The following is a 16,009-nucleotide window of genomic DNA, read 5'->3' as shown; positions in this document are numbered from 1 at the left end:
ATTTGAGGTGTGGGTGCAAGTGCTTGGCTGGACCCCCTCCCTTGACCCATTCGTTCCTTGTCATTGATCATTTGCCTTTTTCAACCTGTTCCAGACTCCTGGGTTCTCTCCCTAGGCCTTGTCCGCAGTGGGAAGCCAAGGCCCAGCTTCCTAACATGGGGTTTTTCCGGCTGGGAAGGTACCAGTGGTGTGCCAGGGCCGAGGTTGGAGGGGACCGGGAGGGCACTTTGCAATCCTGCCAAGCTGGTGGGAAACCAGGCCAAAGAGCCCCATTTGGCCCCAGGGTGCCTGGAGGCAGTGCCTTAGAGAACCAACAGTCGGGAAGCATTCTTGGCCCTCTGCCGGGATGACCATCTGAGGCCAGCCTCAGGGGCATTGGGCCCGCTAGCTCTCGCCAGGCTGCTTCTGCCCAGAGGACTCCCATTACTCACCCACCCCTACTACCCATGAGTGCACTCCCCTGTCTCTGCGGGAGGGCTCTCTGGTACCAGCCCCTCACTATCCCATCTCCGGGCAAAGAAGAAGCTACCTCTGTTGAGCATTGACTGATGGAGATGGCAAGGTGTCCCCAAGATGTGTGTCCACCTGGACCCTGTGGATGTGACCATATTTGGAAATAGGGTCTTTGCACGTGTAATTAAGTGAAGGCTCTCAAGATGAGATCACCCTGGATTATCGGCGGGGGGGGGGGGGGGACTAAATCCAGTGACAAGTGTCCTTGTAAGAGCCAGGGGAGGGAGACCTGAGACAGAGACTGGAAGCAGAGGGACCATGTCGAGGCCAAGCAGAGGTTGCAGGGGCACGGCTGTGAGCCCAGGGGTGTGGGGAGCCCCCAGCGGCTGGAGGAGCCAGGAGGACCATCCCTCGGAGTACCTGGAAGGAACCAGATACATCCTAGTCCGGGACGTCCGGCCTCCAGTTCTGTTGTTGGAGCTGCCCAGTGAGTGATTGTTATCGCGGCCCCAGGACACTAACGCAGGGTCCAAGGGTCCTGACTTCAAATGCCAGCCTGATGCTTGCCGGCTGTGTGGCCTTGGGCAGGAAGAGCCATGCGCTCTGGGACGACTCCAGGTCACATAAAGCCTGGCACATTGTAGGTGCCCAGGAAATGGCCACTGCTGTTCTCAAAGATGCTGACCGTCAGTGGGCTGGGGCCACTTTGAGTCAAAAAGCACGGAATGCCATGTCCCTATCCCTCGGAAAAGTCCCGTGTGACCTGGTGGGGGAGTGATGTCTGGGGGAGAGGTGGTCTCTGGGGCCTTAGCTGTGCCCCCTTCCAAGCCCGGCTGCACACTCTGTATCAGTAAGGGGAGGAGGAGCTGGACGGAGCTGGCCGTGTTTCACCAGGGACGTCACATAAACACATTCCAGCCTATTGGTCCCGAGTGCAAGAAAGACGGATACCGCGACTGCAACTGTCTTGTGAGGGAGCTTCTAGAAGGAACGCTTAAAACAAACAAAATCATGGGAATCAGACCCTGATGATGGGAGAGGAAGGTCTACCCATGAGAGGCCAGGTTTTCTACACTGATGACGTGTCCCCATCATTGCCTGGCCAGCGTCTCTGAAGCGCACCCCCACCCCCCACTACCGACACCCTCAGGGAAGCAGGCTGGCCTGGCTAGCCAAGCCAAAACCACCCAGGGTAGGACAGAAATCAAGTTCACTTCTGCCTTAGCCGTTGACCTTGGAGAGTAAGCCCATGGCTCTGCTGGCAGCTCAATGTGCCGCCACCTTTCTGGAACCCCAAGTGGCTGCCGCCAGGGTCAGCTGCTGGAAATCCTGTCCAAGGACCACCGAGCACAGAGTGGGTCTGGCGGTGAGCTGCGTGCAGTGAGGAGAGGTCTGTGCGTGGGGATCACAACGACTGACCGCCTCCGAGGCTGGGCTCAGGCTCAGAGGAGCCAGTCCATCCACAGGGCTGACTCCTGGCCTCCCGGGGTCTTGAGCATCCTGGAGAATGTGTTGAGAACTGTCTGTAGGCCAGGCCCAGAAACCTTGACACGAGATATCAGGCGTTCATGGATCCGAATTAACATGGGGGTGACGTTGGGACTTGAATGGGGCCTATGAGCGGAGATTTGTGGGAAAGGGCAAGAATGAGAACAGGTGCATGGACAAAAGGGGACACAGGAGGGTTGAAGAGCAGAAGAGGAAGGGCGTAGAGCAGGAGGAGGGGCATGGGTTGGGAGCCCCCGCTCTCCCCCCTGCCAGCCTCTACCGGTGAGGACCCGCTGGCTGACTCTCCCCAGGCCTCAGTCTCCGTGTCTGTAGAATGGGGCTGGGGAGATGCGGCCTGCAGCCTAGGTCAGGCCCCTGTACCAATGCTGTCTCCTATGACGGTGGGGGAAACAGGGATCAGGCCAGGGACAAGGGCCAGGGGGAGGAGTGTCCCCTGAGAGATGATGGGTCATCCCGGAATGGAGGGTGAGGGCTACAGCAACCGGGGTGCGGGGTGCGGGGTGGGGGAGGGGGAGGGGGACCTAGAGGCAAGGTGAGCTGGCTGGCAGCGTCGCAATCCAGACCAGCCCTGGACAGAGCTTTGGGAAGAGGTCCCTTCTTGTCACAGCGTGAGCGTGAGAGGTCTGGGTTGGGGCTGAGGGACTCACCCCCCGAGGTGCTGGGTGCTGAGTCCAGGCCCTGCTGGCCTGGCCACCTCAGGCCTCGGGAGCCTGGGGCACTCCCCGAGCCTCTCCCTTCTCACGTAGCCCTCCGCGGAGTGTCGTCCCATTTCCTAGATGGGGAAGCCGGGTCAAGTGCTTGTCCCAATGCCCATAGCAGGAGCCTTGGGAAGGAATCTCCAACCCCCTCAGTCTGTGGTATGTGCGGCCAGAAACCCTAGCCGGAACTGAGCCCCGAGCATCTGTCTAAATGCCTCAAAACAGAAATACCTCTGGTCTCTGCTGACCTGCTAGAAAGGCGGGGCTGGAAGCCTCAAAGCCCGAAGCCAACGCTCTCCTGTCCTTCTGCCCTTCCTCCCTTCCTTCTGTCCTCCTTCCTTAACCCATATTAATCGTGCAGTTGTCTGCCAGGCCTGTCCTGGGCCTGAGTGGCGACCGCAGTGACCAAGACCTCCGCACCCCCCACCACGGAGCTTACAGACACGGGACAGGGGAAATAGTGATTGGACTGCACACATCCTTCTGTGTCAGTCACAGGAAGTGCTGCCGAGGGACAAGGGTCCTTCCTGTGCTTTCATTTACTCATCTGTACAATGGAGACAGAACCCTCAGAACGGCTGCTGTGAGACCCACAGGCCACACACACGTGCACACACGCACACTCACAGGCATGCACACACTCATGCACACGCACGTTCGAGCACGTGCTCAAACTCACGCACACACACGCTTATGAGGGTTTGCTTGCGTGCACACACCCATGCACGCTCGTGGGAGCACGCACACACACGCACACACACAAGGTCTGGCACATTCAGCCACGTGGGGACCACCCTCGGTGGTGACGATAAAACAGTGCAGAATGTTCTAGCACACCGGGCTGGAGCTAGACTTCCCAAGATCTCTGTTCCTAAAAGGGCCGTTCCCTGTGACCTGGACGTAGGTTTGCTCCTCGGGCTCCCCTTACAAGAGCAACCCCTTCACACTCGGTGCTGAATTCCCAGTGCGGAATAAGACCCAACTACTGAGTTTGTAAAAATCATTTCCCATTAAAAAAAAAAAAGACATTACTTATAACCCAAAGGAAGCTACCAACAGACAGAAGACTGAGTCACTATCTACTTGAAGACTGAGTCACTATCTACTTGCACAGAGTGGGATGGGGGGTGGGGAGCGTTCCCGAGGGAATGACAAGACTTTGGGGTCATTCTCCAGGGAATGGCTGTGTCGGAAAATATGTCCTCTGCCTGTGACATCAGGGATGCAACATGACTCCCATTTATCTAGAAGACACGCCCCCAAAGACCCAAAATAGCCAGACTTCTCCATACCACTTGGTGCAGCCGCTGTGGGTGGGCCGCGTAGCCGCCCGAGCCTCGGTTTCCTGCTCCGGAAAATGGGATTGACCACAGTGACTGGAGGCATTCGTGGCCCTCTCTAGGAACTTCCCCAGGACCGTGGCTGGGAGCCTGGTGTGTGGGCTGCCAACCGCAATGCCTGCCACTAGCCATAAGCTACGAATGGCTATCGGGCAGGTGCGTTAGACTGTCCCCCTCCAGTAATTTTACTTTGAAAAATTCCTCCCCTGCTGAGAAGTTTCCGGAATACTGTAAAGAGTGCCTATTTCCCCTTCACCTGCATCATCGCCCCAGTGCCACTGTGGCGTGCTCCCTGTCTCGTACACACACAGGTATTCTTCTGAACCATTTGAAAATTAGTTGTGCATGTGACTATGTGAGTTGTCAATACTGGGGCGTGGGGCTCCGCATCGCAAGGACCTGCTACGTAACCACGACGTGAGCATCCAGCCCAGGAAACTCAACCACGCACCTGTTACAGGACCAAGGAAAGTCTATATTCGATGTCCCCGAGGGGCTCAGCGATGTCCTTTGGAGCAGGCTACTTCCTTGCTGCTGTCTTAAAAATTGAGGTGAAATTCACCAAACATAGTGTTAACCATTTGATTTATTTATTTAAAGATTTTTTTAGTTTAATTTAATTAATTAATTATTTACTTACATTTTTAAAGAAAGATTTATTTATTTTAGAGAGGGAGCCTGCATGGGGGCAGGGAGTGGCGGAGGGAGAGGGAGAGAGAGAATCTCAAGCCGACTCCCTGCTGAGTGTGGAGCCCAGCATGGGCTGGATCTCATGACCTTGAGATCACGACCTGAGCTGAAGTCAAGAATCGGACACTTAACTGACTGAGCCACTCAGGTGCCCCCCCCCCCACTTTTTTTTATTTTTAAGTAATCTCTACACCCAACGTGGGGTTCGAACTCGCTACCCCAAGAGTTGCACTCCACCAACTGAGCCAGCTAGGCACCCCCAGTGTCAGCCATTTTATTTTACTTTATTTTAATTTTTATTTATTTATTTTTTAGTGTCAGCCACTTTAAAGTGTAAAATTCAGCGTGGCATTCAATGCCTTCCTAAAAGGACACTCCTTGCCCATCAGCCAGTTGGTCAGTTCCCAGGCACCCCCTTCGCCTGCCCCCTGAAATAGCCAGTCTGCCCAAGCAGGTGTTTTTAATAAGGAATCATCAGCATGTGGAGTTTTTCTTTTTTAAAAGACTTTATAACAAATCAAATGTTGCACTGGACGCCGTGGTGCTGGGAGGGAAGGAGATGTTGCTGTAAGAGTGTGTTCTGGTCCTTTCTCTGCAGCCCACAGGCTGAATGTCTTTGGGCAAATCTTTCCCCCTCTCGGGGTCTTACTGTGTTCATTCACTGACGCAGGGCTTCTAAGAAATCATCTTCAAGGTTCTGTCCAACCCTAGAATGAGTAAAATGACCTGGAATCACTAGTTCGATGCCCAAGAAAGCTTCGTCTCTGGGACTACCTGTCCTGCGTGGCGGTCTCCCCCCAGGCCTGGGGGGCAGCGGGGCGAAGTGGGAGGAGAGCTGTCCCTGGGGGATCTCACCCAGCTTCCTTCTCAGAGCCTGCTCACGGCTCCTTACCTTCCCCATCAGCTCCTTACTACCAGCCTGGCTTTGTGCCTTGGTGTCCCATCTGCCTTAAATGGGTCAACAGCTGGCACCAGGCGCTGCCGCGGGACCTCTGTGAGAAATGGCTTTGCTGAACAGACCTTCCTCCAGAGGTGAGGTCTTAGAGGTGAGCGAAGCAGGGACTGGCTCTGGTCCAGAAAGTTGCTTCCCTTCCTCCTCCAGCCCCGGTGGGTTTCTCTCTCCCACGGACTCCTCTCCAAGAGGAATTCCAGCATTCCCAGCGTCATGGTGAAAATGGGAGTGGGTATGGCTGCCTCCGGAAGTGCTCTTGAAATATGCTTACGATGCAGGGGGCAGTCCTCGGGGAGGGGTATACTGCTGGGGACTTCCGGACAGGCTTCTTGTTTGTGCTACTCCTGCTGGCCCCAGTGATCCTTCAACAGGTCGACCTTCACCCTCCCTGCTTGCATCACTGGGTGCCCCGAGCACAGCCCTCCGGTTGGGTGGGGAGTCCTGCCTCTGCTGTATCACAGGGCAAGAAAAGGTCCGATGCATGAGATCTGACCCATCAGAAGTGCTCAGAAAGTGCTCAGATCAGTGAACAATAAATGTCCGGCCAGGGAAGGGTGGAAGGAAGGATGGACAGAATGAGCAAGGAAAGGATAGACAAACGGAAGAATCCGGGGCATTCACAGCCACACCGACACCTCCCGGTTTCCTTTCAATGATTCGTGCACTATTTCTTGACGGGCTACGTGTCAGGTTCTGCTCAAGGCACTGGGGACACGGCTGCAAACCAAGCAGACGCATTTGCCACCTCCACGGAAACATGTCCGGGGAGGAGACAGATGGCAGAGCAATAACCATACCAAGAAATACCTGCCAGCTGTGGCAGGAGGGAGCCGACCGAGCCCCCGCAGCTCTCCAAGGGTCTCGCTGGTCAGGGGGGCCACTGCATCACCAGGGTTCCCACTCAGTGACTCTGGGGCTTCCCAATATCAGTATTTTAAAGTTGTTTTTTTTTTCCAGATTTTATTTATTTATTAGAGAGAGAGAGAGCACAAGCAGGGGGAGCAGCAGAGGCAGAGGGAGAAGCAGGCTCCCTGCTGAGCCAGGAGCCTGATGCGGGGCTCGATCCCAGGACCCTGAGATCATGACCAGAGCTGAAGGCAGATGCTTCACCAACCGAGCCACCCAGGTGCCCCATCCAATATCAATATTTTAATGTTATGGCTTTGAGAGACATCACCGTGAGCACGGTTCGTATTTTCTCATTAAGTTATTTGTTTTTCTTTAACTCAGTGACATTTACCGTGTTCCTGCATTCTTGGCTGCTGATACCCTGACAGGTCTAAATATTTTCCACTGGAACACACAGCCACCTTGATGACTAGAATTCATGTACAGAAATCAACTTTACAGCACGTGGATTGGAATTCCTCTGTCCCAGGAAAAACTGCCAGCCCCAGTATCACAGACGATAAAGTGAGGCACAGCCATGCCCAAGCCCTGTCCGCCAGGGGAGCTCGCCAGTGGGTGGGTGTTGGGTCCTGGGGTGGGGTGGGAGTCTGAATCGGTAGCAAAAGAAGCTTCCAATCCCAGCTTCTGTGCCACCTGCTTGGCTGCTGGTGGCTGGGACTTAAACATAGTCTCACACCCACCTAAGGACGTCCAGAGAAGTTGTGCCTCCCTTAGTGTGGATAGAGAAGGGTAGTTTTCCAAATTCCAGGAGAAAGCTGCCACATCCCACCTCAATCCAGTGTTGTGGACTGGGACCTGCATGGGAAGAACGACCATGGGGCCTGGTAATTCCCCTTCTGAAAGTGGATAGGTGTGAGCTGTGTCTCCACGGACCCTATGTTTTGTGGGAGAGGAGACTAGAAACAAGCTAAATGTCCAGAAGCAGGGAACAGACCACACACTCACCGCAGCTCACTCAGATCCGCCAGCGTCCAAGGGGGCTGTAAAAGGGGCTTAATGTCCTGGGAGATATTCACAGTAAGTGGGGGAAAAGAAGATACAAACGCTGGCTGTTTGTTTGTTTTTTAAGATACATATATATTTTTTAAAAGTCTAAGGAAGAAATTCATCCAAACAGAAACAGCAGCTCATAATGCCGTCCTAATATTCCAGGTTTTAGACTTGGCCCCTTTGTGGTTTTCTGTATTGACCAAATTTTCATCCACAAACAAGAGCAGCTTTTGCAGTGTTCAAACTCCACTTCATTGAGGCACAACTCAAAATAAAATGCACCCTAATTTTAAGGGCCCCATTCAATGAGTTTTGGCAAATGTCACTGCCTGTTACTCATCACTTCAATCAAGAAAAAGGACATTCCCACCATCCCAGAAAGCTTCCTCTTGCCGGTTTCTGGTCAATCCCCACCCCCATCTCCTGCCTCAGGCAAGTACTGATGAGCTTTTTGTCCCTATAGACGAGATCTGTCTTTTCTTTAGGGTTGCTACTACATTTTAAAATAAGTACTAAACCTGGCAAATATGGCCAGGGTAGTCTTTAAATGAATAACAATAGCTACCCCTTCTATTATGCACCCAGCTTTGCCAGGCGGTCTCTATATAAGTATTTATCTCTCCATTGATAGAGATTCTTTGCTAATTCTCACATTAACTCATTGGGAGGTTAAAAGCATTCCTTTTGCTGTCTTACAAATAAGGAGGCTCTTCCCTTTTCCGCTCTGATATGGCCTCTGCCAATTTCTGGGCTAGTGGGGTGCCGCTTTTTTAGAAGAATGATCCTACTAGGGGAAAAATGGATTTTGATGACACAGAATGCTTTGGGGAAAATGATGCACGTTCTAGCTGATTCTAGCAAAAGTACGGACCAACTCAGGCGTCCCTGAGTTCCATTCTTGGCTTGGCGAGGAACCGTGGCTTCCCCCAACCCAAGCATTCAGAGCCCTTTCTGGCTTGGGCAGTTCTTACTTAATGATGAAGATTTTTACCACCACCCAGAAGTTTCTGTAATTACAAAGAACTTCTCAACTGTGGGGCGGGGGCAGGGGATTTGGGATGGGCGTGAGGAGGTGCTTAGGTACTTAAGAAGGCATGTTTGACATTGTCACGTAAATTTCTAGCCATAAAGTGAAAAGAAAAACAACTATTTTCATAATGCAAAGACTGGGAAGTGACCCGGAGCAGGATTTTCTGAGCTGCTGGGACGTGGGTTTAGAAACAATGAAAATCCCTTTGTGTGGATCTCATTTGCCACCATCAGGACCAACTCAGACAAGCTGGGGTTGAGAGAGGGTGACCCTGGGAAAAGGGCAGTCCCAAGGATTCCCCCTGACATCAAATCCAGAACAAAGCTGCCAAGCGAAGTATTTCTGGTCAGGGCCTGAGACCCCTGGGGCCCTGGGTGGGCTGAGCGGGGCATCGGGGTGACTTGGACTCTTGCTCCGATTGCCCCTCCACCCAGTGAATGAAATCTCATTGGGGTACGTCACCTGGTTCATCACCACCAGAAGAATCCAGATCATCCCATCCAGCACATCGGTGGCTGCAGGGATGGGAGTCGGCACCGGCTTCCTCCTCACCTGGAGCGTTAGCCGCAGCGCCCCCTGCCGGCCAGCACCGCGTCCCTCTGCCGCTCTAGTCTTTCTCCAACACACAGACCACGGGTACCAGCAGACCTGCCCAGGCCCCTAGCTCAGCCGAGCTGGGGGCAAACCCGGTCTGGACAGCTCTGCAAGCCTCAGTTTCCTGATATGCAGCATGGGTCAATCACCCGGACTTTCAGAGCACCCCGTGACCAGGAAATGCTTAGTACCCAGTCGACCCTTAGTGGATGGCCATCGCTCGTATGAACTCTATCTGGTACCTTATGTCCACTCTCCCATGTGACCCCTGGACAAGGCTCAAAGCAGGCATGAGGAGGCAACAGGCCCAGCAGGTCCATGACCTGACCAGGGAGTGGCCAGGTGTGGGTCTGTGGTGCAGAGAATCCTGCCTGGAGGCCACCCCACCTCTCAGAGATGAGGCAAGGCCTGGATTCACAAGCTTAATGGCCTGTGTTCCTATTCCACACCCACCACTCACAGGCTGGGTCCCACTGCTCTGGGACCCTCATTTCCTATCTGTTCAAGGAGGCGGGGACAGAATACCATGGAGGTTCTTATAGGGGTTTAAGCCGAGAACACCCAAAATGTGCTTAGAACAGAGCCTGGGCATAGGAAGCTGCTGCCCTTACCACCTTCCCCAGCTCTGGGATCACAGTGGCGGTTCTCCTCCCACTCTGGCCAAGGGAGGGGCAGCAAAAGAGCAGGGGTGGGGCCAGAAGCCCGTGATCCCCGCCCCCAGACCCATTCTGCGGCACCCCCCAAGGCAGCTCTGCCATCCTCCTCAGTGCCCCACATTTATCCAGGATCTTTAAAACGAAAGCTGCAGGGGAGGGTAATTAAGTTTAATAGGGGCCGCTGTCGATTTAAAGCCACAGGGGGGAAGTAATTAGATTTAACAGAAGCCGTGGCTTTCTGAACCAAGACACGCAGCGTGGGGGTCCTGGTCTATAAAGCCTTTGAGATGATGTCTTTTTGTAAAACCTTTCCTGGTGACATTTTCTGCACGCTCGGTCATTAACGCCAGTCACTGACTGGGGTATGAACATGGCCTTTACTCATTGAAATTCATTAGGCCTGGCACTGATTTCTCTCCCTGTGTCTCGACTGCTTGCCCGCCCATCGCCTTTTCGCTGAGACAGTGTGGTTTTCCTCCAAAACTGGCCCAGGAGGACCCTCTCCTTCCCTCCAGGGAATTCTCCGGATGCCTTTTCCCTTTTCCGAGCATCATTAGAGGAAGTCTGGATTGCAGGAGCCCCTTCACCAAGTGGCCCCAATTTCCCGGCCTGGCGCCCACCCCCAGGCCAGCAGCGCCCCTCTCTGCTGCTCTGCGCCTCCCTGGCCTCTCCTCACCCAGTCCCCCAAGACATCGCGCCCTGGCCCGGGAGAAGAGCTCAGGGACCCAAGCACCGGACCAACGACAAAAGGCACTCAAACACAGTGGGGCCTCCCCGCGCTGCGTCTGGCTCGAGCCGGGAAGCCTGAGTTTCCCGTCTGCAGAAGGGAGCCCATCTTGCGCCTGCGAAAGGCGCCTTCAGGACAACCGTCCATCCAGCCTCCAGCTCTGGGCACGGCCGCTCAAGCCGGCGCAGAGGCCGAAACCGGGGAGGAAGCGCCATCTAGCGCTCGCCGAGCGCCACTCCCCCATTGTTCCTCCCAGAACTCGAGCCCGGCCCCCCGTCGGGGGGCAATTTACCGGGGTAAAAGGGGCGGGAGGGGGGCCGGGATCGCGAGAACATAAGACCAGGAAAACGTGAGCTAGTCCGAGCGGCAGGGGGAAATTCTAATGGACGGCTTTGCATCTGGAGATATGACGGTTAGGACCGTCGTGGGAGGGAGTGGATGTGGGCTTTTAAGGGGAGAGAGCCCTAAAGCCAAGGCGAAGCTCCTCCGGACAGGGGGTGAGGGATGCAAAGGTCAGTGCCCCAATCTCTGGTCACGGGATTCCTGCTCCCCGCTCCTGCTAGCGCCCCGCCGCGAGCGCATTCCCTGGGGGAGCCGGTGGCGTGGGGGCGGGGACCGGTTGTCTCCTTTATTGCTTTATAAAATCAAACTCTCCCAGCCAAGAGAGAGCTGGCCCCCGGCCCCTACGCTGCGGGGAGGAGCTCCCCCGAACCCTCCGGTGAAACGGGGCCTCCTCCTCCCCGAGATCCGGGAGGCCTGGGCGGGGTCACCCGGGCGGGGTCCGGGGAGGGGCTGGGGCAGGAGGCGGGGTGTGAGTGGGTGTGTGCGGGGGGCGGAGGGCTGATGCAATCCTGATAAGAAATGCTCGGGTGTCGCGGGCACCCACCCGCCGGGAGAGTAAGACGCACTATATAAGGCCGGTGGCCGCGAGCCGTAGTGCCGTCGGAGCAGGAGTGCTGAGTGCGCAGGTACCCAGAGCGCACCGCTGGCTCGAGGGACGCACCCGGCCTCTGCACGCACAGTCCTGCAGCTTCCCAGCCTCCCGCACCCTCGCCGCCAGAACTGCGTGCGGAGCCCGAGGGAGTTGCCATGCGGAGCGCGCCGAGCCGGTGCGCGGTAGCCCGCGCCCTGGTCCTAGCCGGCCTCTGCCTGGCCGCAGCCGGGCGCCCCCTAGCCTTCTCGGACGCGGGACCGCACGTGCACTACGGCTGGGGTGAGCCCATCCGCCTACGGCACCTGTACACCGCCGGCCCCCACGGCCTCTCCAGCTGCTTCCTGCGCATCCGTGCCGACGGCGGGGTTGACTGCGCGCGTGGCCAGAGCGCGCACAGTGAGTGCCCACTCGCCCCTGTGTCCTTCCCTTTATCTCCTTCGGGGACCCCACATTTTGGCACCTCTGCGTTATGCTCCCTGCCCGGGGCACCTGACAGCGCGGGGAGCTGAGGGAGGTGGGCGCCGGCACGTGGACCCACCGCACCCAGGCGTTATTCTCCACTTGCCCCCTTCGGTTCCCGCGGACCCCCCGCTCCCAGGAACCCCAGATCTTGGCACCTGGGCGTCCCATTCCCTCCCCAGGGTCCTAGACAGCACGAGGAGATGGGGGAGTGGGGGAGGGCCTGGGCCTGTGCACCCACCGCATCCACGTGTTGTGGGCCCCGCGGGTCCCCGCTGCAGCTTTCTGCTTCTCTCGCGCCCAGGTTTGGTGGAGATCAGGGCAGTCGCTCTGCGGACCGTGGCCATCAAGGGCGTGCACAGCGTCCGGTACCTCTGCATGGGCGCCGACGGCAGGATGCAAGGGCTGGTAGGTGTCTAGGTGTCTCCACCGGGGGATACGCGCTGGGGCGCGGGACCTCCGCCTGCTTCCAGGCGGGGCCCCGCAGGGGAGCCGGGCGAGCTGGATCGAATCCAGGCTCTCCTCGCTTTCTGCCGCGGGTCCGGCATGGAGCTCGGAAGGGAAGAAGGCGAGGGGCCGGATTAAGCTGAAGTGCGAATTTTTTTCTACGGAAGTTTATGGCCCGGACTAGTGGCCAGAGAATGGGTGAGATGCCTTTGCGTTTGCAATTGCGTGGAAGGCCGGCCCAGTGGGACAGAGGAAACGCTGTACTCGGTTTTCTTAGACACTAAACAGTGAAACCCACCTCGGGCCTTTTCAGTCTCGGCCTGCGCGTGTGTGGTCCTCGCCTCCGTTTCCCTCCCTGCGGTATAAAATAAAAGGAAGGCACGAGAAAGTATGTTCACAACTTGGATCTTTTTTAAAAAGCCAATCTTCAAATAAGTCAGAAAAAATTACATTTGGGATGGGGGAGATTTTTCTTAATTTTTAATCTACTAGAAAGCAGTGTGGTTTTTGCTGACGCGTTAGAATATTCCAGTGGCGTGTGTGTTCTCGTGTTCTCGCTCACCTGTACTGCAGATGCTTTTGGGGGAGGGTGCCGGGGGCGGGGGGGAACGGGCTGGGAAGGCCCAGGTAACCATCGAGGTCTCCGGGCAGGAAGTGTGCGGATGCCGGGTCTCGGTCTCGGGAACAAAGACTGGGAGTTCAAAGGGAGCCCGCGCCCCTCCCGCGCACCCGGGCGCACAGAGGAGGCTGTGTGAGGTCCCGGCCCCGCGCAGGGCCTCAATGCAGCCCCGCTGGGCCGGGGGCGCGGCGGGAGGAGCGGGGCGAGGGGGGCGGGGCGGGGAGACCGCGCCTCCCGGGATGCCCTCCCCCTCCAGAAAAGATGCAGATGCCGGGCCTCCCCCGCAGCGCGAATCTTTTTAGTATCCCAGTTGTTTTGTGCCTCTGAGGCCAGTTTATCCATTTATCCAGAGGGCCTGTTTCAGGTTTTATGGCGGAGTCCTGCGTGAAAGGACCAGAACGGAGGGAAAGAAAGGAGGTGGTCGGCTTGCTGAAAGCTGACACCCAAAGCCACAACAAACCCGCAGTTGCAACTTTTGTTGTGACGTTTACTTGGGGCAGGACGGGCGGTGGGGGGGAGTCTAAGGGCTGGAGGACCGGCTGGCGCAGACATGTCTAGCCCACCATTCTAATCCAAATTTTGGGGTGAGGGGTGTCCCTTCCCCTAAAATCCTGTTCTGGCTCTTGATCCCCTGGGTATGGCTTAGCCAAGACGGAGGATTTTTTTTTTTTTTTTAATAAACTCCACTTCTCCAAGCAACTTGTAATCATTCCCTTTTCTGTTTGGAGAAGAGAACGGGGTGCTGGTTTCTCCTGAAGAACCGGGAGAGTAAAACAGTGCCACCATTTGCTTTTCCTTCCCTTGTTTATTGATCAGTTTGTATTTCACCCGCTGTCCGGTGGCTTTGTCCCGGTGCAGGGAGATGGGCATGTTGTTGCTTCGTTAGACTCGAGTCTTATCTGTGCCTTATCAGCACAGTGCTCACCCACCTGCAGTTCAGCGACCTTTGTAGGCTGGGGCACAAACGGGACTGGGTGCCTCCCGGGGTTGTTTACCGCCCAGCCCTCCCTGGCTCCCTGCCCTCAGTGTCCCCACAGGTAATGACCTTCCCCAGTTTGGCACAGGGCTTGGCCCACTAGTACCTCTCTGGCTACCAGTGTTCTGGGACCCCAGGGGCTGTTTTCTGCCCTTCGGCTTGCATTTCCCGCCACCCCGCTGGTGCTGGCTCTGTCGTGGGCCTGGGGGGAGGGGGCCGCCTTTATCTTGATAATGTTGGCAGGCTGCCTGGAAGCCTCTCCGCCACAGAAGGCAGGAGCCCTCAGAAGGCAGGAGCCCTGGGGGGCTAAGGTTTCCTTCAAGGGCACCAGACAAAAAGGCCTCCAATGGCCCACTGTTCCTCAGGTCTAAATGAGGAATAGATGCTTTAATCTGGGCCTCCGATTGGATTAGGAGAGCACACCTAGTTGGGCGGTGTGTCCCCAAGTGTCAGTGGCCGCTGGGTACTTGCTCACGTCCATAGTCCTGTGTTCACCGTAAGGGTGGGGGGTCAGGGAGGCAGACACGCGTGTTGCACCTCTGATTCCATGCATCTGTTGCTCAGAACAAGACTAAATTTACAAAGTGAGATGTAAAAGATACAGATATCTGTATGTACAGATACTGAGTACATACGTAAAACATACATGCAATATGCCTAAGTATGCACGTGTGTATAAAGGTATATGAAACACGTGTGTATGAGTTAATGCTAAAGTATATATGTCACATGTTTAACATTTAATGTTCTAATTTATCATACTGACGCAGTAGGATAAGCTCCGTGCGTATGTTAATACAATGTAGCACGTACTCCATAGACGTATGGATTGACACGTCTAAGCACGCTCTTTATGTAACTACACACAGATACATAGGGCCAGTCATGAGGGCCCGAGTATGTGGCTCAAATGCTCGCCTGTGCCCGGCCTCTCTTCTCCTTCTGGTGGTGTGGCCCCAGGGGTCTCCCACTGGTGCTCACGGCCGCCCTTTCTCTCCCTAGCCTCAGTACTCCGCGGGGGACTGTGCTTTCGAGGAGGAGATCCGCCCCGACGGCTACAATGTGTACCGGTCCAAGAAGCACCGTCTCCCTGTCTCTCTGAGCAGCGCCAAACAGAGGCAGCTGTACAAGGACAGAGGCTTTCTGCCCCTGTCCCACTTCTTGCCCATGCTGCCCGGGAGCCCAGCAGAGCCCAGGGAACTCCAGGACCACGCGGAGTCGGACGGGTTTTCTGCACCCCTAGAAACAGACAGCATGGACCCTTTTGGGATCGCCGCCAAAATGGGACTAGTGAAGAGTCCCAGCTTCCAGAAATAAGCGGGGTTGTGGCCTCTATCCCACTGCCCTTAGAGGCCAGGACCCCAGACCTGTGGTGCTTGCAAAGGGGTTTCTGGCCGTGCTTCTACAAGTACAATCCTGGGCTGGTGCTCCAGTTAGCTTTAGGAAGAAACATCTAGAACTTGTACATATACAGAGTTGTACATTGGCTGTGCCAGTTCCTAGCAGATAGACTTGTATGATGATGAAATCGTGAGCCCTCCACCCCGCACCTTTGCCATTGCTGGACAGTTTGCTGTGCTGCCCTGATCTTGCTTGAATACCTTCACTGACCGGGAACTCACTACCTTTGGGAACGTTTTTATGCCAAGCTGAAATGGCCTGCAGTTCTCTCCCGTCATTTCCAGCAGAGGCAGCCAGAAGAAAAGCGATCATTTTAAACTCACGTACAGGTGACCAACTGTGTGAAACCTTCGGTAAATCTGACTCTACCACATGAGAATTGATCAAGGTCTCCACTCCAGAGAGGATCGTTGGCTCTCCCCCAACCCCTCCAGGACAGAACTGACCAGGCACAGCACGGCCCACCAGGCTTCAGGAACAGGGAGAGCCCAGAGGCCCTCCTCCAGCCTGGGTAAACCTGAAGAAATTCCCATTATGACTGCTTCTGGGACAGATAACATTCACTGGACTACTTGGCAGTCTGCCCAGGGCACATGGGGAATTCACCTGCCCCTCCCCCTGACCT

At 55.7% G+C, this 16,009-nt stretch overlaps 1 protein-coding gene across 1 annotated transcript; it reads left to right on the top strand.

Annotated features, from left to right (window-relative positions):
• Positions 1-11,637: 11,637 nt before the first annotated feature.
• On the top strand, positions 11,638-15,300 carry FGF19 (fibroblast growth factor 19). Its single transcript, XM_045775657.1, has 3 exons — positions 11,638-11,878; positions 12,246-12,349; positions 14,986-15,300. The coding sequence occupies exons 1-3, from the start codon at positions 11,638-11,640 to the stop codon at positions 15,298-15,300; spliced, it is 660 nt and encodes a 219-aa protein (XP_045631613.1).
• Positions 15,301-16,009: the final 709 nt, after the last annotated feature.

Source organism: Ursus americanus, chromosome 24 (genome assembly GCF_024610735.1).
Source record: "Ursus americanus isolate L20-20 chromosome 24, mUrsAme1.1.p, whole genome shotgun sequence".
Taxonomy (NCBI): domain Eukaryota; kingdom Metazoa; phylum Chordata; class Mammalia; order Carnivora; family Ursidae; genus Ursus; species Ursus americanus.
The sequence above is the reverse complement of the archived record's forward strand: the minus strand, read 5'-3'. Positions and strand labels throughout refer to the sequence as shown.

Bases quoted from the DNA above. Each gene is read 5' to 3' on its own strand.
- FGF19 (XM_045775657.1), top strand. From the start codon at position 11,638: ATGCGGAGCGCGCCGAGCCGGTGCGCGGTAGCCCGCGCCCTGGTCCTA. The intron at 11,879-12,245 runs GTGAGTGCCCAC...TCTCGCGCCCAG, and splicing joins GCGTGGCCAGAGCGCGCACA to GTTTGGTGGAGATCAGGGCA. The intron at 12,350-14,985 runs GTAGGTGTCTAG...TTCTCTCCCTAG, and splicing joins ACGGCAGGATGCAAGGGCTG to CCTCAGTACTCCGCGGGGGA.